The 22,392-nt window shown below is 36.0% G+C and overlaps 1 protein-coding gene across 4 annotated transcripts in view; it reads left to right on the forward strand.

Annotated features, from left to right (window-relative positions):
- The window catches only part of CDK17 (cyclin dependent kinase 17), a 95,969-nt gene extending 74,659 nt beyond the window's left edge, over positions 1 to 21,310 (forward strand). For 2 of the 4 annotated variants that reach the window (XM_040556739.1, XM_040556760.1), the window contains 13 exons: positions 2,111 to 2,236; positions 6,168 to 6,224; positions 8,054 to 8,168; positions 8,701 to 8,795; positions 9,682 to 9,744; positions 11,841 to 11,964; positions 13,472 to 13,592; positions 14,136 to 14,233; positions 14,582 to 14,687; positions 15,394 to 15,436; positions 16,690 to 16,780; positions 17,585 to 17,662; positions 18,829 to 21,310. In XM_040556739.1, the coding sequence (XP_040412673.1) occupies positions 2,111 to 2,236; positions 6,168 to 6,224; positions 8,054 to 8,168; positions 8,701 to 8,795; positions 9,682 to 9,744; positions 11,841 to 11,964; positions 13,472 to 13,592; positions 14,136 to 14,233; positions 14,582 to 14,687; positions 15,394 to 15,436; positions 16,690 to 16,780; positions 17,585 to 17,662; positions 18,829 to 18,845 (1,134 nt within the window). In that variant the 3' untranslated portion in view covers positions 18,846 to 21,310. Of the gene's footprint in view, positions 1 to 2,110; positions 2,237 to 6,167; positions 6,225 to 8,053; positions 8,169 to 8,700; positions 8,796 to 9,681; positions 9,745 to 11,840; positions 11,965 to 13,471; positions 13,593 to 14,135; positions 14,234 to 14,581; positions 14,688 to 15,393; positions 15,437 to 16,689; positions 16,781 to 17,584; positions 17,663 to 17,859 lie in introns of all 4 variants that reach the window. The other 2 variants (XM_040556737.1, XM_040556750.1) reach the window with 1 other exon arrangement.
- The last annotated feature ends 1,082 nt before the right edge of the window (positions 21,311 to 22,392 follow it).

Raw genomic sequence — 22,392 nt, forward strand, 5'->3', positions numbered from 1 at the left:
TACCCATCAAGTTTGTATGCTTGGAAATGCTTCTTCAAGGCTGTGGATCTAGCTGTGAAGCACCATGTCTGTTGCCCCAAGGATGAGTGCTGTGGGAGAAGAGAAGATATAAATTGAGAGCTCCGGGGTACAACCAGTTCAGTATTCCATGAGTTGTGGGCCATGATTTGACTGTACCTGTAAACGGGTGCTATTAAAATACTTATTGTCAAATAAGCTCTACGGAACAGTAATAAGAGAGCACTACAGCAGATTTCTTTGCCATAGTGATAACAGCTAGGAGTAGGAGAGAGCTATTCTGCCGCAGGGAATGTAGGATAATGATGAGTTATCTGCTGTTTTCAGGAAGTTACATTGAAAAACTCGGCCCAGTGCTCTTTTCTTTTGCTGGCTTGGATTTTCTGCTTTAGTTTATGTTCCTGACCAATGGGGAAAAAAAGAAAATTAGGATATTGCCCCCACTCTTTGATCTGGGATCATGATAGGAAGATGGAGTAGAGGCTGATACTGGTCCTCTTCCTGCCCCCCACCCCCTGTCTTGCTGCAGCAATTCCAGGGTTTCCCTCTGCAGTGAGATGATCCAGCTGCTTTCTGTAAGGCAACATGTAGCTCTTCCCTTTGTGCTCATCTCTTTTGAGACAAACACAAAAACTACAAAAATGAAATTAGCAGAGCTTGTAAAAAAGAAGGAAAATTCTTTAGTGGAAAATACCATTTTACTGAAGGATTACAGCTAGCTCTTACTATAATTAATTAGTTCCTCCACTCTCCCCAAAACCACATACGCAGTTTTAATATTGGCAATGTTCTAAAAATTTTGAAATACCAAAGCTGAAAATTAGTAAAGAAAGGGGAAGCTGCCAGTAGTGAGGGATCCTTTTGTTTATTTTTAATTCATCTTCAAAATGCTGGTCAAAGCTGTGATTCTGTGAACAGTACTCCTTTTGTTTAAAGACTGTGATTCCAATTTAAAAATTCTTTACCAAGTATGAAATGCAGGCACTGAATTTTGAAGTTATGCAGAGAAGCTGATATTGGGCAACAAAGCAGAAGCTAACAGAGACTTTGTGCTCTTCACTGACGCAGGTATGAGGAGCGGAAGAAAAACAGGAGGGTTAATGCCAGAAGTTAAGCCTTTCTTAGCAGCTCTTCAGAAATTTGTCTGTATCCATTGGCTGTACTGAATAGCAGACACAGATCAACTATTTTGAGGGTGTGTGTTAGCACTTCTGGCCTACCTGAAATTCAGTTAATTACATTTGTGGTTTTTTAATATATTTTAAATTACATTTTTGTTGACCTCTTGTTCCAGGTACATATACAGATCATACATATACATGGTTCAAATACTTCATCAGCACTGAAAGCTCAGCAAGTTGTCCACCAAGATCTTGTCCTGAAAAGTCTGACGATCCAGTTCTTTGGCAGCCTAAGCCAATTTAGCTGCTGGCTTCCTGGGATTGCCCTGCTGCCTCTCTTGCCCTGTGTTCAGGCTCTGAGCTTCTCTGACCTTACACTGAACCTGTTCAGGGCACAAAGCTGGCAGGAAGCTATGCACTTCGTGTGAGATAGTTTCTCAATGATTTAGCATGCTGAAATAGTTCAAAGCTGCTGCAAAGACACGAGTAGAAACACATGGCCAGGGGGATGTTGCTGTAATTATAAACTGAAAGTTTATAACCTTTAGAAGTCAGTGTAATATAGTTTGAATTGTGGAGATCTCTTGTTATTAATTATTACGTGAAAAGAAATATATTAAGCCTCTGAATTCACAGTTTCCATCATTCTAGGTATTTATGAGTATTTATTCCAGTAAACTCAGCACATTTATCCACAATGCAATTCTGTTTTAGTATTTCATTCCTCTTGTTTTGTTAATGTGTGTAAAGCACTGAATTTTTGAACATGCTAATTCAGCAATTTGAAGTATTATTAGAAGAGAATCGGTTTCTAAAAACAATTTGTGTGATTGCTTATTTTTCATTTATATGAATATTTCAGTTTTAAATAGTAGCACTGTAGTAACAGTAACCCTAACCAGTGTTAAATCAAGTATAATGCAGATGTTCCTAAAACATGAGAATTCTCTTTTTAACTTTACTTACTGCAGGATTTGAACAAGCGTTTGTCCCTGCCTGCTGATATCAGGATACCTGATGGCTATCTTGAAAAGCTGCAGATTAACAGCCCGCCGTTCGATCAGCCCATGAGCCGACGTTCTCGTAGAGCTTCACTAGTAAGTGTAATGCATCTGCGCCTTGCTAAGTCAACCTCTTGGGTCTTAAGGTTCCATTTCATGCAGATGTCTCTGTATTGTAAGCATCATTCAACTTCATTTGTACCTTGGCTTTTATGCCCTGAAAGATGGGGGCACTTCAGCGTGTACTGAGCACCTGTCAAAATCCACTGAAAAAAATCACCCTTTCCTTCCTTTCTCTTCTGCAAACTTTGCCCCTCATTTCTCAGTGAGGGTCTTAACCCACTGAAATCAGTGGCTGAATTCTACTCCCAAAGTGCATACATAAATCCTTTTACTTGTTAGAGCAGTGATGATTTGTGTGAGCAAAGAGCACCTCCAGTCTTAGATCCAGGCTGTGTGTCTCCTGTGATATAGTATGGGGGCCCTAGAGTAGCACGGCATGAAGGCAACTAGTCATCACCTTTCTTTTTGTATTTGTTAACAAATTTTTTTTCTCAAATTTCCTGTTGATATTATACCAAAAAAAAAAAAGAACAATCTATGAATTCCCAAGAGTATTAATAACTAAATTCATATATACCTTTTTAGGTATATATTTTCATTGGGTTATTTTAAAAAATAAGTCTTTCCTTGTGAATGGGAGGATTCTTATGTTCTAATTATAGTATAAATTCCAGAAATCCCAGATACCGATACTAAATATGCACATCCCTGAAATAGTCCAAAACACAGCTTTTTCTTATTTTTACACAAATCATTCAATTTCAACCATAATTTGATATATTACATTTCTTAATATTAATTGATGCCTTAAAGGAATTGCTAGACCACTACTGAATTTCTGAGCAAATTCATTGGTGTAGAGAAAAACTGGCTAGGTTTTTGAAACCCCTGTCGTTCTTTTTCATTGATTTAACTGTTTATTTGCTGGAAAATAAATATGAAAAAATATATATTTATAAGTCACATAAAATATGGAATCATTCTTAACTGTGAAATATCTTTATTCTTTGCTTTGTTACATACATTATTAATTCACAATGTTTGAGATTTTTGATGTATTTTGCCCCTGAAAAAATACAATGTAGTGTGCCGGACCAAGGCTCTGTTCTGCATGTTTCCTTTTATAAGCACAGTATTCAAAGAAGGGAAGATTGGATCAAAGCACTGGAAGTAATAGTAATGTAGCAAGCTTAAATATTTGTGCCAGATTTTTGTAGCTCATTAACCACTTACTTACTGACATAGCATTGAGTTGGGGACTGTATTTCCCAGAACCTTCTCTTTTCAGATGCTGGCGTACTGAAGTACTTTTTCATAAGAGTCTTTTCAGTGTTGGAATATAGTATTTGAGGGCTGGGGGGAGTTTCCTGTGTATGTGATTTCTGTTGCTCATTTAATGTTGAGCCCTGAGTGCAGTTGGAGTTCTCTCCTCTTTACATTCTAGAAAGAAAGAAAAACAGTGCCCTCTAATGAGTATGATGTGTGTATGGTATCAACTTCCTGTCACAAGGTTGTTTGCTTTTGCCTTTCAAAAATGCTTTTCAAGGCTGAAAAGTCCAAAATGAAACCTGCCAGCAGCGCTGTGGTGTGCAGGCATGCATTTGCTGCATTGTTCTTTCATTATTTCAAACTACCTTTAACAAAAAAAAAATGAGAATCATTATTCTGAGGTTGTCATTGAAAGCTTGCTAGCAGATTAGTAATTGTAGTATATGAATACTGTGTGCTGCTGTAAAGGTATGTCTCTCTTCAAGGCGTAGTAGGAATCTAAACAGCTGTAAAAAGTATTAGGTGAGAGCTTGTTATACTTCAGGTCTGGTGCATTTCTTTGAAATACAACAAAAAATTAGATTAAATGCATTGTGCGCATCCTGGTACAGTATTGCATGCACAGCAGCATAGGTGCATCTCTTAAGCACCAACCATTAGAAATAAGAGACCATAAATATCCATGTTCCTGTATAGGTGAAGATGGGTAGATGGATCTTGCCTGAAAAATTTGTTTAGAAATGATTTTGAGGGAAAAATTAAAATGAAATTGATCTTGGTTTGAGTAATCTAAAAAACAGTTTTTCTTCTGAGGTGGTGGTCAACTGAAATGTGGTTATAAATAAGACACACTGCAAGGCAGGTCTTGACGAATATCTGTCCTCTATATGTAGGAAATACTTCATTCTGTTGTCTAAAGATTTTATGTTTATTAATCTTGAACAGTACTGAGGATTCTAAGAAATCAGACTTTCAAGTTGTATTCCAGACTTCCTGGCAGTAACAAGGCTAAATAGGTACATGGTTGCATATAGTTTCTCCTTTCAATTCAGAAGCATATATTTTTATTTCTGATACCATCCATTTATTCACTTCAAGTTGTATCTTTTTAAGTAGATTAAAATGCACTTTGGAAACAATACTTGCTTTACTAACATTGTACTTATGTCAGTGGTATGTTTAAAATCTCACTGGAGTTTTACGGGTTGTCAAGTATCAACTTTTCCTGTATTTTGGGATAAGCAGCTTGGCTTCACCAAGCTCTGAAATATGCTTGATTCTAAAGCATGCGGTTCGAAAACGTTTCAGTCCTAACACTAATTTAATAAAGCAGAATTTCTCTTAGTACCATGTTAACAAAATGATGTGCCCATTTTTTCTGTTACATATGCCAAATATGCTTGTAGACAAGATCTTACACTTCAGTTGTGTTTTCATGCATATGTTCTGAAAATTAACAGAAGCATGAATCCAACATTTCTTAGTATGCCTTCATGTTATATTGCTGTCAAATCTTAATGCAATCAACAGTATTTGTGTTACAAAGTAAAATATTATAAAGTTCTAACATCCGTTGGGTTTTAGGAGTAAATCAATATTTTTTGACCTGAGGAAATAGGTGCTGAAGCCAGTCAGAGGTCAAAGTATCTTTCCTTAGAAAGAAATGTTAAGTGGAAGGAGGAGGTGATGCTAGGAAGAAAACCTGGCCTTTTCATCTTACTGTATGTTGAGTTGTCAGTAACTCAAATCCTCGTGAAGCCAGTGGATTTTGGATTTTGACACGGTACAGGTTATATGCACTTTGTAAATCTTTTTAAAAATTGACTTGTTTGACATGTCAACTTTCAACATTCTTTACACTGTAAGAGCAATATAAAGATTTAGTGTAATTGAGAATTGTCTTATACAGAAATAACTACAAGAGAGATCTACTGAATAGGAGAGTAGCAGTGGATTTGAATAGGGAAAAATAATGATCTTAAAAGCCGTCTTGCAAAAAAGGTGTTACATGGGCAGATAAAATCTGGCTTGCATTGCCAAGGTAAGTTGGTGACCAAAAAAAAAAGGTGAATAGGGCCAAGTGAAATATGTAAAGACTTGAAATTATAGGCCATGAAATGTGAAGTGTTGAGGAAAAAGCTGAAGCTTGTGGAGGCATGATGTTTAAGGATTTTACTGGTGGAGTGTTGTACTGAAAAGCCTTTGAGAAGCCAGAATGGAGGAAGAGACCTGGAGCTGAGGTCTTGAATGTGTTCTATGTATTTACAGAGAGAAAATGAGTAATGGAAGTTATTTTGGAAGAAGCAGCTGCATATGGATATGCTAAGCAAGAGAAAGGATGGAATAGTTTGAGATGGCTTCTGTGCTTTAGACTATAATAACCTCATTAGTAATCAGATCAGAAGAATGGAGAAAAATTATGCAGGAGTTAGGATAAAGTGGGGTTTTGTATGAAATGTAACTAAGTACATAGTTCTTCTAGGATGTGCAGTGGACTGACTAATAGGCTGAGCATTCAGCTTGGATGCTGGGACACATAAATATAATATGCTAAATTGTTTTTAAAATAACAGAATTTAGTGGTGTTTGCTGTAATACTATCAGGTATTTTTCTGAAAGAAAGTTCAGTTTGCTGATTAAATGATGTATAAATTAAGGGTCAATATTATCAACTTTCTGTATTTTTTCATTGTAGTCCGAAATTGGATTTGGAAAAATGGAAACCTATATCAAGTTAGAAAAGCTTGGAGAGGTATGTATAGCTTTCTTTTGAAATTAAATGACTACTGCTTTGATTACATTTCTTTAATTTGCAGCTGACAGAGCACTGGCAGATGTTGCCTGAAGAGGTTATGGAGTCTCCTTCCTTGGAGACTGTCAGAAGCCTCCTGGACATAGTCCTGGGCAACCTCCTCGAGGTGTCCCTGCTTGATAAGGGGAGTTGGACCAGATGACCTCCAGTGATCCCTTCCAACCTCAGCTGTTCTGTGATTCGATGGCAATGTTTTATGTAAAATCTTTCATAAAAGTTAACTGAAAATCTCTCTGTCCTTCAAAATATCCGTTGGATTTCTCTTTTCAGTAAACCAAGCATTTAACATGCATAACAACCACAAAAAGGTTCTATGCTTCTATAATAAAACAAAAAAAAAGCAGGAAGAACTTAAGTGAGCTGGGGAAGAGCAAGACTTCATTATTGAATGGTCTCTGACCTTATTATGAAGGCTAACATTGTATACAGATAGACAAAATTATTCTGTTGATAATGAAACTACTTAAGTCTGGTTAAGTACCCTACTGTCATGATTTAGGTATTAGGGAGCACTTGTATTGGGCAGGAAAACATCATCTGCAGTAAGCAGGCAAATAACTATCTGTGTTCTGAATATAGACAAGCCAACACACTTGAGCTCAGTGGCCAGCTATGTGCTACCAGTTGAAATACATAACACTGAATTCTGTTCCCCTTCCCTGCTGGGAGGGCAGTAATACAGCTTTCCTCTACTACATCCAGCCACTGATTTTCAGAGAACCTGTAGAGTTCAGGGGAGAGGTCAGGTTTCTGACCTGTTCAGTTTGGCTGAGGGTGACCAGTGGGGACAGAAGAAGGATGAGGAGCACCAGGATGGGACGCGCTGAACATTGCAGAAGTTAGCGGGGCTGATTGGTTTGTCTTCTGTGAATATTGCAGTTAGGCCTCCATTTACAGTGTTTTCATTTCCAAATGCATTTTTTTTCTCTCGAGTACTTGCTAGGTGGCTCGCTAGACATGGCGTGATGTCACACAACTTTGGAAAAATATTAATCAGGCAGCTATCAAGTAATAATTGTGGGTGTATTTTATCCCGCTTGCATTATAAAATGTAATGGACAATATAAGGTGTACCTACAGTAATGCAGGGCATTTTCTGTAACTTTTTTGCTTCCTCTTTGCAATTCCTGGAATTAGTTACACCAACTGACTGTTTTGTCAGGGTTTCTTGTCATTATGTAAGAGTTTTGAGTCTTTCATTGTCTAAGAAAACTAAAAGATAAGTTTCACTATATTCATGTTCACCATGTCAACAAAAATGGAACTTCAATTTTCTCTCCTCGCAGAGCATGCTCATGTAAAATACGTAACAAAGAGAAGAAACAAACAAAAGGAATTGTATGTTTTCCTAAAAATAGTAGTAGAATTTGTCAGCAGCCATTGGTAAAATAACTGCAGCAAAATATAGAGGTAACTGCGCTAGCTTTATTTAAATAGGGCCTTTCTAGACAGTAAATGATCCCAGCAGTGAACTTAGTGAACTTAACACTACCTGATCTAACCTCTTTGGTAGGTGTATGGTGTACAACTTCTTGTGTAATTTTCAGAGCTAGTAAGCATATGCATCCCTTGTGTCTTCTGTGTGTTCAGATGTTTACAGACTATTTTTCTAGTTTAACCTACATCAAAAGAAAAAAAAAATGTAATAACTAGTCATACTCAAAATGAAAGCTATTAAAACCTTGAATAGCAGTTCATATTTTCTTTTTGAACTGATTTTTCAATGAAGGAGCAATTTTTAAGAGTTTTCTTCTTTTTCCATTTTGTAGGGTACTTATGCAACAGTTTATAAGGGGAGAAGTAAGTTGACAGAGAACCTGGTAGCTCTGAAAGAAATTCGCCTGGAACATGAAGAGGGAGCACCGTGTACAGCTATAAGAGAAGGTGATACTTTTTTTATTACTTTTTAGAATTTCAAATATTTCTGGCTTTCTTTTTGACCAAAGTACTTGGAAAATAAATCGGCTATATGGGACATGAGAAAAAAAATATTAGTTTTGATAAAGAAAATTTTAATCTTAGACGTCTTAAGAGTTAGTGTTTCAAATGTATTTATTTTATTGGGGGAAGGTTGTGTTTTCAAATGGTGTTATAAATTGATGGTTTTATACTGAATTAGATTAATACTAGGGAGTAACTTTCAGGGATTCAGAATACATTATATGAAATGACTGCTTCTGCGTGAACTGTACAATTTAGCAAATATTTACAGTTTGCTACCCAAATGTGTTTGGTCTTTTAATTAAATACATTTCTCATATTTAGTGTTCGTATGGCATTAAGTTAATCTATGTTCTTTAAAATAGCTTTTTAATTATAAATAAATAAATAAATAACATATATATGAACTTGCTAGAAATGTGTTTATTGCTTATGTTGCATTTATTTATTTTATATTTACCATTCTCCTTTGCAGTGTCATTATTAAAAGATCTGAAGCATGCGAATATTGTTACGTTACATGATATTGTTCACACAGACAAGTCTTTGACTCTTGTTTTTGAATATCTGGTAAGCATTTAAACCACTAGTGAGCTTTATATTCTGTTTATCTCCTTACAGAATACTGAGTAACACAGACATAACAAAATTCTGTACTGTGTTTTTTAAAATACTCTGTTATATTGTTGTCCTGCATCTAGAATTATTTGGCTGAAAATTATACATCTGTATTAAGTTCTCAAAGTGCAGTAAGTTAGTAAATACTGTTGTCATCATTGTAGTGTTTCGTTAATAGCAGTTAGAGGTGATCTACCTGAGAAAACTCGTCCTGCATTCAGTAACTGTAAAAAGAGATAATTATGCTATTATCCCAGTGATATTTTTCTGTTATGACACAATTTTGCAAGTGATCTTAGAAAAAAAAGTATATTTCATATTTTTGTAATTCTTTTCAAGCAAGTGCCCACAATTGCATCTCTTACTTGCTTGCCTCTTATATTATAGACTTTTCATTTTCTCACTGAAGCTTTAATTATATTTTTGCTGGAATATATGAGCGTAATAAGAGGGTTGAAGAACAAAATCTTCACTTCCAGTGTAATTGGAGAATGTAGTAATTTCATTTTAAAAAAAAATGTGGCACACACAAGGTAGAAGATGAAGGCAATAACAAGTAATGGTGTCTAAGATAATGCAACCTCATGGACAACATGGGTATTTCTGCCCTCTGGAAAGCCAATTTTCTCCATGTTCAGACTTCCGTGGTTTGTTTTGTTTGTTAGTTTTGGGGGAGGGAGAGGTTGTTGTTGTTTTTTTTTTTTCAGAAAAAAAAAATACAACTTTTGCAGAAAACACAGTTTTCTGATGAGTAATTTCTTCACTAGTTCTAATAAAAAATAATAGTCACATAATCTGTTGTCCATAATTTTACTGAACAGTTATGATCTTTTGACAGGACAAGGATCTGAAGCAGTACATGGATGACTGTGGTAACATCATGAGTATGCACAATGTAAAGGTGAGTGTTTTTAGTGACATTTACTGTTCTCCAACTTTCTCTGTTCTGACTGAAGAATTTCAGAGAACTTACTGATCAGGAGCTGTATGGTTTAGGGCTTTAAAAAAAAATAAAACTTAAAAAAAAAGTTTTTGACCCTTTGTATGTGGCTCAACTATATTTGACATCAGACAGAGTCTTTCTTTTTGGTTTTGATAGCGTTCGAATGTTTAAAGCAAAAAAATCAAGAGGTTACGTAACTTTATTTAAGATTTCATTCTCTTTGAAGTTACACTTTTAAAACAAAAATTTCCGAAAAAGTAATAAATTTATAACTGTATTGACCTCTTTTTGTCCTTCCACTATTGTGTACTCATCTATTGAGGTCAGTCCTTAGATTAGTATATCCTCAAATAAAATGTGTGTGTGCACCAAGGAAAGTGCGACCAGAGTCATGATTATGGGATTGGATTCCACTGCCAAGTAAGATATTTTTAATACATATTTAAGAATAAATGATGGCCATGTCTCCATTAGTGATAAAATGGAAATTATTTTCTTTGAGAGTTAGTTGTCTTTTGCTTTTAGCTATAGCTATGGACTAGTCTAGTGGCTCAGTTGCAAATCAGGCCTGGTGAGACTTGCTCAGTTGCAAGTCTCCCTCCTAACAAGCAGTTTTTCATTTGAAAAACTAGAATACCTGTTTGTATTTTGTTAATACTTACAGCTCTATAAACAAGATTCCGAAGAGAAGAGATTACTAACTTGGAATAAGTAGTCAAATGAGGCTGGATTGTAACAGCCATGACAACTATCATGAATATCCACAATTTCTGTAAAATAATCTGCATTGCTTTTTTGACCAATCCTTGTTGTCCCAGGGCACACTAGAGTTGTGCTGTTAACATCTCTTGGGAATGACTACCCCTGCAACAGTGTAGGCCTGAGTTGACAGGAAAAAAAAAACCAGTTGTTTCTCATCCTGCTCTTCCAAAAAGGAAAGGAAGAAAGAAAAAAATGCTCCAAATTCCTTTTTTCTTGAGTAGATAGATCCCATATAAGCAGACTGAGAACAGATGGATGTAAAGTACACCTGCTGTGTTGTTTGTCCAGTTTAGGAAAAAGAATTTGGTGGTGTCACCTGGTACAAAAATAAGCTGCTGTGTTAGGAAATGGTCATATAAAAATGTTCCAGTGTTTCTTCTCAAAAGCACTATTACATGGTGAATTTTTCATATTGGTAAACATCATTGTTTGTAATGCTCTGTATTTTTTTCATTGTACATTTCATCATTGATACTGCCTGAGGGCTTCTGTGTAGGAATTGATACCATCAATGGCTACCCAGAAGGCCCATATTCAAGTTCATATGCTTTATACACACAGAAACTGCAATGTAGCATTTATTAATGCAGTGATAGAGTAAACTGGTTTGGCTGCCCACTGGTAAACCTTTCTTCATCCCTTATTACCTTTATGTCTATGAATATGCAGCATTAATATGTGTGAGTGGAGTTGCTTGGTTGGCTTGCTGTTCCAAAGGACTAAAATAAACCTGTGTGTATTGAGGTCAGGGGATGAATATAAAATGCCAGAGGATGTTGGGTTGTTTGTAATGTTCATTTCCCCACTTCTCCACATTTCATGAGCTTGTGAATCTAGTTGTATTTTTCCAAGAGCCTGCCAAAACATCTTTAAACAGTTTTTGCACAATTGGATGGAAAAGGTGCTGAGCTGTGGCAGAAAGGAACTTGAGTGTAGCCAGAGACAGTTACATTTAAAGACATTAGTGTGGGGAGGAACACTGGTAAATACTTAAAAATAAACAGCCCTGTGGCTCTCTTCAATTATGCAGAACAAATCTCTCTTAAAATCTTTATTGTAAAGTATTGTGTAAAAGCAGTGCATTAGCATAAAAGTATTTTAAATCTGTAAACAATAATGAAGATACTGTAAGTGTGCTTATAGGGAAAACTAATTTACTTTTTGAGAGGTACTTTTGTCTTGCTTACAGTATAGAGCTTTAACTCTGCAGTGCCCAAACAGGCTGTTATAAGTTAGTGTAATCTGAAGATTAACATTTTTGGCCTAATTTATTTAAATGTTCTCTTTTGTAGCTGTTTTTATACCAGATTCTTCGTGGTTTGGCTTACTGTCATAGAAGAAAGGTGTTGCATCGAGATCTGAAGCCACAAAATCTACTAATTAATGAGAAAGGAGAACTGAAGCTAGCAGACTTTGGTACGGACTGAAATTACAACAAATACTTTCTTTACTCACTATTAAGAAAATACTGAAAACAAATTATACTGAACTTTGAAATCCTTTGGAACTGGGAATGTGCATTTGCAAACCACTGTGAACATCAGGAAAATGAACCAAAGATGTGTATTTAATTCATCTTTGTACATCCCTACCAATTCAGAAGGCTAGGATTTAGAACCTTGTCCTTGTTGCTGTTTGTCAATAACTGGAAAAGTAACATCCTCTAGTCAGTAGGCAAGCCATTTGCTGCCTGTGATGTAGCTATCCTGTCTTCCTTGCAATGGCTTCTGAACTGTAACTGCAGGATCAGCATTCAGTCTGTTGGCTATGGTCCCAGCCCAAGTCTGTGTCAGTTTCACAGTTTTCTGTAGAAGCTGGTACTTCTTAGTCAATCTATGACTTCAGTTGTGAACACTAAGGAATATTCCACAAAACGTTGTTTTGGTTTCTGTCTTTCCTTTAAACGAATTCGTGAAAGCAATCATCTGAAGGAGACAAAAGAGAAGTGGGTATGTGCAGTTGCATTTATAAAGGAAAGATAAGAACATCAGGTCTGTGGTAAATTTGTGCATTCTCAGATGGAAAATGAAAGTCGTCCTTTTACAGGATATTAGAAAATAGGTGTGTAGGTCATACTATCACTTGACTTGAGGTTTGAAAGTAGTCTTACAGCTTCCTTTGAAACTGACACTTAGTCAAATCCTTAAGCTGGAGCTCAGGCTGTTTTTTTTACTCACGCTCCACAATCACTCCAAAGCAGAGTTACCAAGGTGAGCAAGAGGAAGGGTCTGTCCCTATACAGAATTGTCAGGTGTTACTGATGCACCAAGTTCCTTTGAGATTTCCAGTGAGCATTTGCAGACGAGTGCAGCATTCACAATTTCCTTTTATTTTCTATGTCAGGAAGGTCCTTCGAGAATTGTGCTAACACTGTTTTTTTCCCTGGTTTGTGAACAGAAGTTGCTCAGAAGATTGTATTTAACACAATAGACCTAAATTGTATTGAGGATGTTACTGACAAACTGACAGTATTATTGTGGAAAACCTCTTTTGAGCAGTCCAATGCTGTTGGTCCATTTCCACTGTTTCATGGTTCATTTGTTGCTTTCTTCCTCTTGCAGTGTAATTGTTAAGTGGTGAATGTGGGATTTCACAGATTGTGGGGAAGATGCTATATTGACATAATGCTTTGTTGTTTCGATGACATGTATAGGCTTACTGCAAGTTTTGATCTGCTTACCTGCCTTCTATGCTTCAAAACACTTACCATGAGATTTCTGTAAATACTAAGACAAATCGCATTGTAGAAATATATTTGTTAGGACTCTTGAATAAATATAATTGGGAAGGTATTTAACAAGTTAGTATATTAAAGTTGACTTCTCCTGTAAAAGTTCTTTGTCAGTTCCATGGAAAATAAGATTTAAGAAAAGCAGCATTGCGTAGAAGCAGCACATTACCCTTTATTTCCCTTTTTATCAAGGATTGGCTAGAGCGAAGTCTGTTCCTACGAAGACTTATTCCAATGAAGTTGTCACGTTATGGTACAGACCACCTGATGTTCTCCTTGGATCTTCAGAATATTCAACTCAAATAGACATGTGGTTTGTATAGCTTTCTCTAGTTTTAATTTTTATTCTCGGTCAAGTTGAAAAAATGCCAATTCTTCATTGCTGTATAGTAGCATTCGAATACTAATCTTTTCAATTTTTGAATGCTATGACTGCTTTAGATTTTATAGAAAGGATCGACAGATGGGGAAGATGCTATTATTTGTCTCTGAAAATGCAGAGTACTTTTTTATTGCTTAAACATGCATCAGGCCCACATTTCTAGGGGAAAAAAATTCCATGTTCTCCTGATGACATAACATGGTATTTTACTATGAACTACAATACAATTGATTAACTTGACATCTGAAGGGAGAGGATATAATATAGCTATGACAAAGATTTTATTTGGTCTTTGACAGTTCTTTTGTTGCTGTATATCTTCTTTCAAAATAATATTTTTAGTAGCAACATGTGGTTAACTAATATAATTGTTTTTATTTAAGAGAAATTACAGAAGTCTATAAGAGCAGAAAGCTTAAATTGCTGTTGTGGTTTTTTTTCTGATTTACCTTTTTCTCTTTTTTTCTATAAAAGGGGTGTTGGATGCATATTTTTTGAAATGGCATCAGGAAGGCCTCTCTTCCCTGGTTCAACTGTTGAAGATGAGCTGCACTTAATTTTCAGGCTTCTAGGTAAGCGTTACTTTTAGCAGCACTGTTACTGGTATGTGTTTATTCTTCTAAACACGTTTTTTCTGGGAGAACTGTAGATCTTTATCTATTAAAAATTACATTTTATGTTCCATTGTCTTTATGGTGAATGAGTGTGCTCTTGATTAAAAGTGATCAACCTGAGTGCACAGATGAGTTTGTACAGCATTGCCTCTTTTTCTTTCCTGTTCAAATTACAGGATTAAGTACTTATTTATGTCAGAGCTGTTTCTTTACAGGTCTGTGGGGGAGAGGGGTTATTTTTGTTGTTGTTGTTTTGTTGGTGGTGATTTTTTTTTAAGTTGAATTTGTTGCTTTTTTTAAATACAGGAACCCCATGTCAAGAAACATGGCCAGGTATTTCTTCCAGTGATGAATTTAGAAACTACAACTTCCCTAAATATAAACCACAACCCCTAATCAACCATGCACCAAGGTATTTTGTGTTTTATTTGAAAGAACATATGTATTCCTATAGCTTTGACTATTTGTAAATGTGAACAAGGTTCCAAGTATGGTGTGCTAGTGAATGCTGGAAAACTGTACATCATTGTGGGCAGATATTAATGCAAAGCATAGTTCCATTACTATGCAATTACTTTGTCTAATATCATTCAAGGCTCCATAATGAGCTATAGAACTGTAAACTCCTTGTTAATAACACCTGCATAGTGGCAGTATTCACACAGCACTTCCAAATTCTCTTGTTATATAATAGGCTTATTGTTAAAATGGCAAGATTTCCTTGAGCGGTCTCTTGAAATCATTCTAAAATCATTATGAGGAATTTGAAGGGTCTGCATCAGTATTGTTAACAGCACAGAGGTTGTAAATAAACTTTATAACAAAGCCTAACACATTTTTATTGACTCTGAAGAAAAAGATCTAATATTGTGTTCGCCTAGTGAATGACCTGGGTCAGCCTACTAAATCACAATACAAAGCTCAAGATTTGTATGTTCCCAGTATTTTCATGTTGTTCTGAGATAGTGCTACTTGTATGTATACACATTCACAAGCAGAAAAGTTGTTTGGGTGAAAACATTCACTTTTTTAAATACAACTTTCATCAGTTACTTTGCAGATCGGCTTTTGGTAAATATAGTTCAATAACTTTTTTTTTTTAATATTTTTATTTTTAGGCTAGACACGGAAGGAATTGAATTGATAGCGAAGTTCCTTCAAGTAAGATATGTTTTGTGGCTTTACTTTATTAAAAGTGCAAGTTTAGAGTTTTGGTGTAGTATGTAAAATTTTAATTACAAGCATAGTACCTGTTAGATCTAACTCAAAGTGGAATATACAGCTCAGTATGTAGTGGATGACAGATTTAGGAAGAATGATTGTTAGGCTAAATACTGTAGGAACATAAAAGCTGGTATTTTGGCTGTGTTTTTTTGTTGGAGTTGTGGTTTTGGGTAGGGTTTTTTTGTTGTTTTTTTTTTCTTTTGCAAGAAGCAATTTTTTCTCTCTGATTACTGTTTGTAAAAAAGTAATTGATTCTGTTAGCAATTCTCTGAAAAACTAAAACGCGTTTGAAATACAGTATTAAAACAGAACTTTTAAATACAAATACTACAGTTCTGTAAAGATGGATTTCACTTACCACTAGAGAAGCATCTACTAATGTAAAGAATACTCTTTGATCTTTCAAACTGTTTGTATTCAAAAGGTAAAGTGTTTTGTGGGTTTAATCTTTTAATCTGCATTAAAAATGAGCCAAGAAACAAGAAGAGGGGAGGCAAGATGGAAGGCCAACTCTTAAGTCTTTGAACAGATGTAGACGCCCTGTAACTTCACTGTGTTAAGAAGCCTTAGTATGTAAGGTGGAGTGCAGTAACACTGCTTTGCAGCCAGCGATTTAAATTCTATACCAAGTCTTCATCTATTTACACAGTGTGAGAACAGTAGTCCTTGCAGTCCTTGTTTAGACTTTGTTCTTCTTTGTGTACGCCTTTTTTAAATGTCTGCATCTTTGTCCAAATGTCCAAATATGCCAAACATGAGATGTGTTAAGCACAGATTGAAGACCATGTTGTCTGAAGTTCCCTTTTATGCAAAATACCGCAGCATAGTCCATTCTAATTAGAAAGCTTTTGTGATCTCATGTAATTGTGATTTAATATTAGAACATAAAGTAGCCAGAAGTCTGACATCTGATCATTGTTACAACTACAAATAAAGATTAAGTATACTTTTATTTGCATCCATTTACAGCAGTTGAGTATTTTAGCAATCTCATATGTTGATAATTCTAATTTAGATAACATATGTTAGGTGTTTCATGTGTGAAATAAAAGTAATGAAATCAAAGATGTCCTAGTGAGTTGGTAGGAAAGATTTGAGCAAGTTGAACTCTTTCTTCCTTTGACGAAATCACTTAGTGCAAAGGATTTTTTAATGAAAACCAATGCACTTACATCCTTTTATTTTAACAGTATGAATCAAAGAAGAGAATTTCAGCAGAAGAGGCCATGAAACATGCATACTTCAGAAGTCTTGGAACAAGAATACATACTTTGCCTGAAAGTAAGAATAGTAGTAAAGCAGCAGAGTATTGTTAAGATAGTTCATGACTGTCCTGGGTCTGGCTGGGATGGATTTAATTTTCGTCATAACACCTTGTATGGTGCCATGTTTTATATTTGTCACCAAAACAGTGCTGATAACACACCAGTGTTCTAGCTATGGCTCAGCAGTGTTTGCAGTGTCAAGGCCTTCTCTTTTCTCACTTTCCCCCACAGTGAATAGACTGGGGGGTGCGCAAGAGGCTGGGAGGGGGCACACCAGGCAGATAACAAAACTAACCAAAGAGATAACCCATGCCATATAATGTCATGCTCAGCAATCAAAAAGGAAAAAGGGGGGCACGGTGGGGGGTGAGGGGACTGTTGGGGAAGTTAGCCATATTTTGCTAAGGAACTGGCAGGGCATCAGTCTACACATGGAAGGTGGTGAGTTACTGCCTTTGTATCTCTTTTGTTTTCTCTCTCTTCTTCACCCTCTCCTTCACTTACTAAAGAGTTTTCGTCTCAGCCCACAGGTTTTCTTGTTTTTACTTTTCCTTTCCTCTTCCCAACGCACTAGGGCTGTGGGGAAGTTAGCAAGCAGCTGCATGATGCTTAGCTATCTATCAGGGTTAACTGACAACAATTGCTTAATGAAAAATTCTTTAGTCTGTTAAAGAAGTCCAATACATACTGACTTAAACATTTGGGAATAGGGAAAGGTTTTTTTTCCTTATCAAATCTGCACAATTAAAAATAGAATTTTGCTCAATAAAGCATGGTTGTGCTCAGATAGATATGAATTAATTTCTCTGCTACATTACAGGTGTTTCTATATTCAGTCTAAAAGAGATTCAGCTGCAAAAAGACCCTGGCTTTCGAAATTCCACTTACCCAGAGACAGGTATGGAAAGATTAATATTTTCTCATACTTACAAGTTGCATGCTAACACAATAACTGCAGGTTAAAAAAAATGTGATACTGGTTGAAGCCCAAAGAAAGGATATTTTCTTGGCATAGAAGGAGAGATATAGATAATGATTGAATACTCTGTTGCACGAATGCTTAAGTTTCTTACCATGGTCCATGTTCTGTTGTAGGACATGGGAAGAACAGAAGGCAGAGCATGCTTTTTTAAAGTGGGCGGTGCAGAGTCAAGCCCAAGCCTATCCTATCAATCAAGGACTTGGATCTGAAGGCAGTGCTCTCTTTTGGTGGACTTGGAATCGCAGTTTGTCTACACTGTCCTCTTCACAGTGGAGTCTTTTTATTTCCAACCTGCAGATTATGTTTTTATATTTGTTGTCACAGTGTGACAATTTTTTGTACAGTTGGTTTTAAGGTCTCCTCTGCCACTAGAGCCAGTAGGTTACAGCTGTTGATGTAACTGTAGCTGCAATTTTTGTGCAGGACTGAGAAACACAGTGCATTATTTATTGCGGAATCATTGCTGCTAAATAACTACTGTCTGTATAGTTAACACAACAGTTCCATGCCTGAAGAAGTTGCAATGGCTTTATAATATGTGAATGCATCTGTTTCTCTTCATAAAACGTTCTACTGCTGCGGGTTTTTTTGTATTTCTTAAACTGCAGTGTTTCCTGGAATGTAAACATAGCTTTGCTTGGCTATAGGTGAACCATCTTTAATGCTCTAAGTTCATGGCACTTAATTCCTTATTTAACATTGGAAGTATGTGTTGAAATAGTTGAAAAATTATAATGCATATTATGTTTTTGAAAAGCACATGGTGTGAAAGTTGATTCAAACAAGTGAAAAGTAATTATTATTTGCTCTCAGATCCTATATTAGTTATTGATAAATTAGAGCATGGAGACTGGATAATAAATTTTGTCAGGCTCACTCCAGCATATTTGCACATTGTTGTGCATATGAGACCTGACAGAAGCAATGACTTTTTTTACCTTGTTTTTAACTTAGAAATACAAATAGTAAAAAAAAAAAAAAAAAAAAGGAAAGAAAAAAAAAAGAAAAGAAAAAAGAAAAAAAAAGATTCATATATGTTGGACCCTGGCTTAATTTTGAAATTTTGGATCTTTTCATTACAGAGAAACAGGACGACTAATTACAAGAACATGGGAATAATGTCACACTTTTCCCACCCTGTTGCTCTCCCATTTGTGCATTATTCACTTGAAATCAACTGGAAAGATGCAAGTTTGTACTTGATAAGAACTCACTATACTACAGAACTTTTAAAATGGGAACTTAGAGAGTTTCTCAGATCTTAGACGTTATCTGTTTACCAGAGATAGTAAACATGTTACTACTATGCTTATGCATCTCAGTGAGTATCATAAGTACACCCTTGGTGATGGTTACAGTATTTTTAAGCATTTGTGTTCACCTTTATGAACCTATTTGTTTAGTGCATCTTAAAGAGACTGTAAATCTTTATTGGTATATTTTGAAATGGTCATGTAAATCTTTGGCTGGTATATCATGGAAATAGTCATAGGTAACTTAATTTTTCCTGACATTCACTGTAAAACATTCAGGGGTCCTACCATTTCTGTTCAGGAAATCTTGTAGTTTATTGTTATTTAACAGTATTAAGTGAATTTTTGTATATTTCATTTTAACTTTATTTGTGAATAGTGATTGTGGCATGTTTGGGGGTGTTTTATTAATATTTCATTGATACTGGTAAATTTGAATTGGGATTTTTTTTTTTTATTTTCTGGAAGAGAGAAGTTAATGTGTAATGGTGACTATTGGACCACTACTGCTTTTCAGCATTTGTAAACCAGTTTTACGTTAAATCTTGTAGACCTAACAAACTGCTGTTATTTCTAACTGACCGACCTGTATTAATATTGTACTTTTGAAAGTATAAATATTATGTGGAATTCTTTGGTTTTGTTTTGAAATTTATAACGACAAAGGCCCTGTGCTGTTAAAAATACAGACTAAGTGAACTTGCAGTTCTTGGGGCATTGTTGAAAACTTAGCTAGATCTGTGTGTTGTGGGAGTCATCAGTTTTAACTCTAGCTGCTTATGAATTCATGCAACCCAGAAGTAGTGGCAGCGAAGGTGGTATCACTCATCTGCAACTGAGGCCGTTCAGGATCTTATCATAAACATGGTCCATAGTCTAATTGTTAGCGGTGAAGTCCTGCATGTCACGTGGAATCAGGAGTTTTGCCTAGCTCTAGGAAGGTAAGGTGTGTCTCAGATGCATGGATTTGAAATCCCACTGATACCAGCGGGAGTGTCGTGTGTGTCAGAGGCAGATTTGGCACTGATTGAAAAACCTTTGTCCTGAAATAGTTGTTATATATATTTTTATAGTTGGATCTGATCTAGATTTTATACTGATTAACTTTGTAGGAAATACATTGTAGATGTAATGGTGTTGAAGAAAGGAGTATCAAAAAAACATCTTTTTTTTTCTACAGAAGTAGTGAAGATATAGAGTAAATGTTCACTGTGGATAAATGTGGGATTTAGCATTTCTAGAACAGTAATATTTTCTAGGTCATAAAAGAACAAGAAATAATGTGACACTAATGAGTAAAGGACTTAAAGGTTTAACTGGTAAAATGAAGTGCATTAACAAATTTAGAAGGGGATCAGCTGCAGCTAACAAAAGGAGATTTCCATTTTGGGTAGGAATTTGGTTTTGTTGTTACAGATGAAAAGATCTTCCATAAAATTGAAGCACTCTGAATATAAAGAGATTTTTCTAAGGATCTACAAATGAATTGGTTTGCTTCACTAGGAGGTAGCTTTAACGAATGTATTTTTTAAGAAATTTGGCATCTGTGGTCAAGCCAGTTTTGTTGGGGTCTCTCTCTTTTTTTTTTTTTTTTGGTCCATAATTGAAATTCCTGCATCAGCAGAGACAATTCTGTGGCAGATGCCTGTTTGGGGCAGTAGTCAGTGAGTATGAAGTCACTGGGCATTTCTCTGACATCATTTTTGTGCGATTCAGTGTTCCCGTCCCCTGTCTGACAGCATCAGGCAGTATAGGCTTGGTTTCACTGTCACCGAGCATGTAGCGAGTGCTGACCGTTCTGGGAGGAGCCCTCAGCCATGGTGAACATCAAGCAGATGCTCACTAAATTTGGATGATTGACAAGATTTGGTTATGACAGCTTCTGCTTGAGGATGGGTGATCAGTTAATGAGAAATGGCCTGCAAGTAGTTGCTGATTTAAAATAGTTATTTGTAGAGGATATGCCCATTGTACCCCATCTACCCAGAGGTGGAAAGGCCAAGGTGTGTGTATAGGTGTGTGTAGGAAAAAAAGTGGATTCGAAGACAGGAAAGAAGCAGGTGGTCATGAGGTGGTGTGCACATGCAGATGAAGGCTGAAGAGGAGAAAGGGTGGGTGGAGGGTTGGGAATTTACAGGCCAGGAAAGAGTGGGAGATTGAAAGGGACAAACCAGCTGCTCAGCAATGCTCTAGTGAAACATGCATCTCAACACAGCTGTGTTATTTTTGTGCAGCTTTACCACAGCATTAAGTAGCCAGAGTGTATCCCTGAATTGGGCAATAAAAGTTAAAATAAACAATTATTAAAGAATGAACATACTTTGTATCTGCAAATCATTTGGAAAACTGCAAGGTAGCATTCTTTGGGCTGCTTGCTTGGTGTTTTCACATGAGTTTTTCAATTTAATAAAAGCACATTGTTTCTGTTTTGCAATGTTAAGATGGAATTAAGGTTAAGAGTACATTCATTTATTGAGGACAAAATATATGAAAGGTATGTTGTAAGTATCCACAAGCTAAGCATTATAAACCCAGGAAATACCCAGAATTAAGGTCAGACTTGAAAGAAATCCAAACAAATTAGGGTATGGAAATGCATGGCTGTAGCCTGTAGTGACACTGAGAAAAATTGGAACGTACCTTAGCTGAACACTGCGTTGCCACAGACGTGATCAGTTTGTCTGGTCACTAAAGAGCAGAGTTTAATAATTCTTGTACCTTGTTAGCACATTTCAATGCTTTTTTTCCCCCCTTAGTAGTGTTTGGCTTTGAAACAAATGCAGTGTATTTATGAAATTTTCTAACTTTTGGCAGGAACATTTACGCTTTGTTTTTACAGTCCATGCCCCCCATTTCAGAGACGGGCCTGTTAAGAGATCGACTACTACTGTTTGGCCCACACATGGGTCAGTACTTGTATCTAACCAACATCCGTGTCAGGCCAATTTCAAAGACTGACAAGAAAACAAGCATAGGGTATGAAACACAATGGAAACACTGCACAAATGTTTAGTTAATTGGCACACTGTAAAGTAAGCTGACTGTACGGGTATGGTGATTTTGCAAAGTACAAAAGCCAGGCAGATTTTTGGGCTTGGTAATTTGTACCCTAAAGTCTTTTGTCCACGGAATTGAGTTGAACAAGAGTTTGATCTCTGCTAGGCCATGGTGGAAGTTGTTGTTGGCAGAACTGGGATTAGAATTTAGCCATTCTAGATTTTTAAAAAAATCTTTTGTGTGTGTTTTTCACTAGACTGTACTGCCTTTCTCTCATTATCTGAGAGAAAAAGATTGATGTCAGTGGAAAAATGTGTACATTAAAATGTTCCATTATTTTCGCGTTCTCTGAAATCCCTTAACTCATTTAAGTCTTGTGATTTCTGAGCCAACTTA

This window comes from Cygnus olor, chromosome 1 (assembly GCF_009769625.2).
Source record: "Cygnus olor isolate bCygOlo1 chromosome 1, bCygOlo1.pri.v2, whole genome shotgun sequence".
NCBI classification, from domain to species: Eukaryota; Metazoa; Chordata; class Aves; order Anseriformes; family Anatidae; genus Cygnus; species Cygnus olor.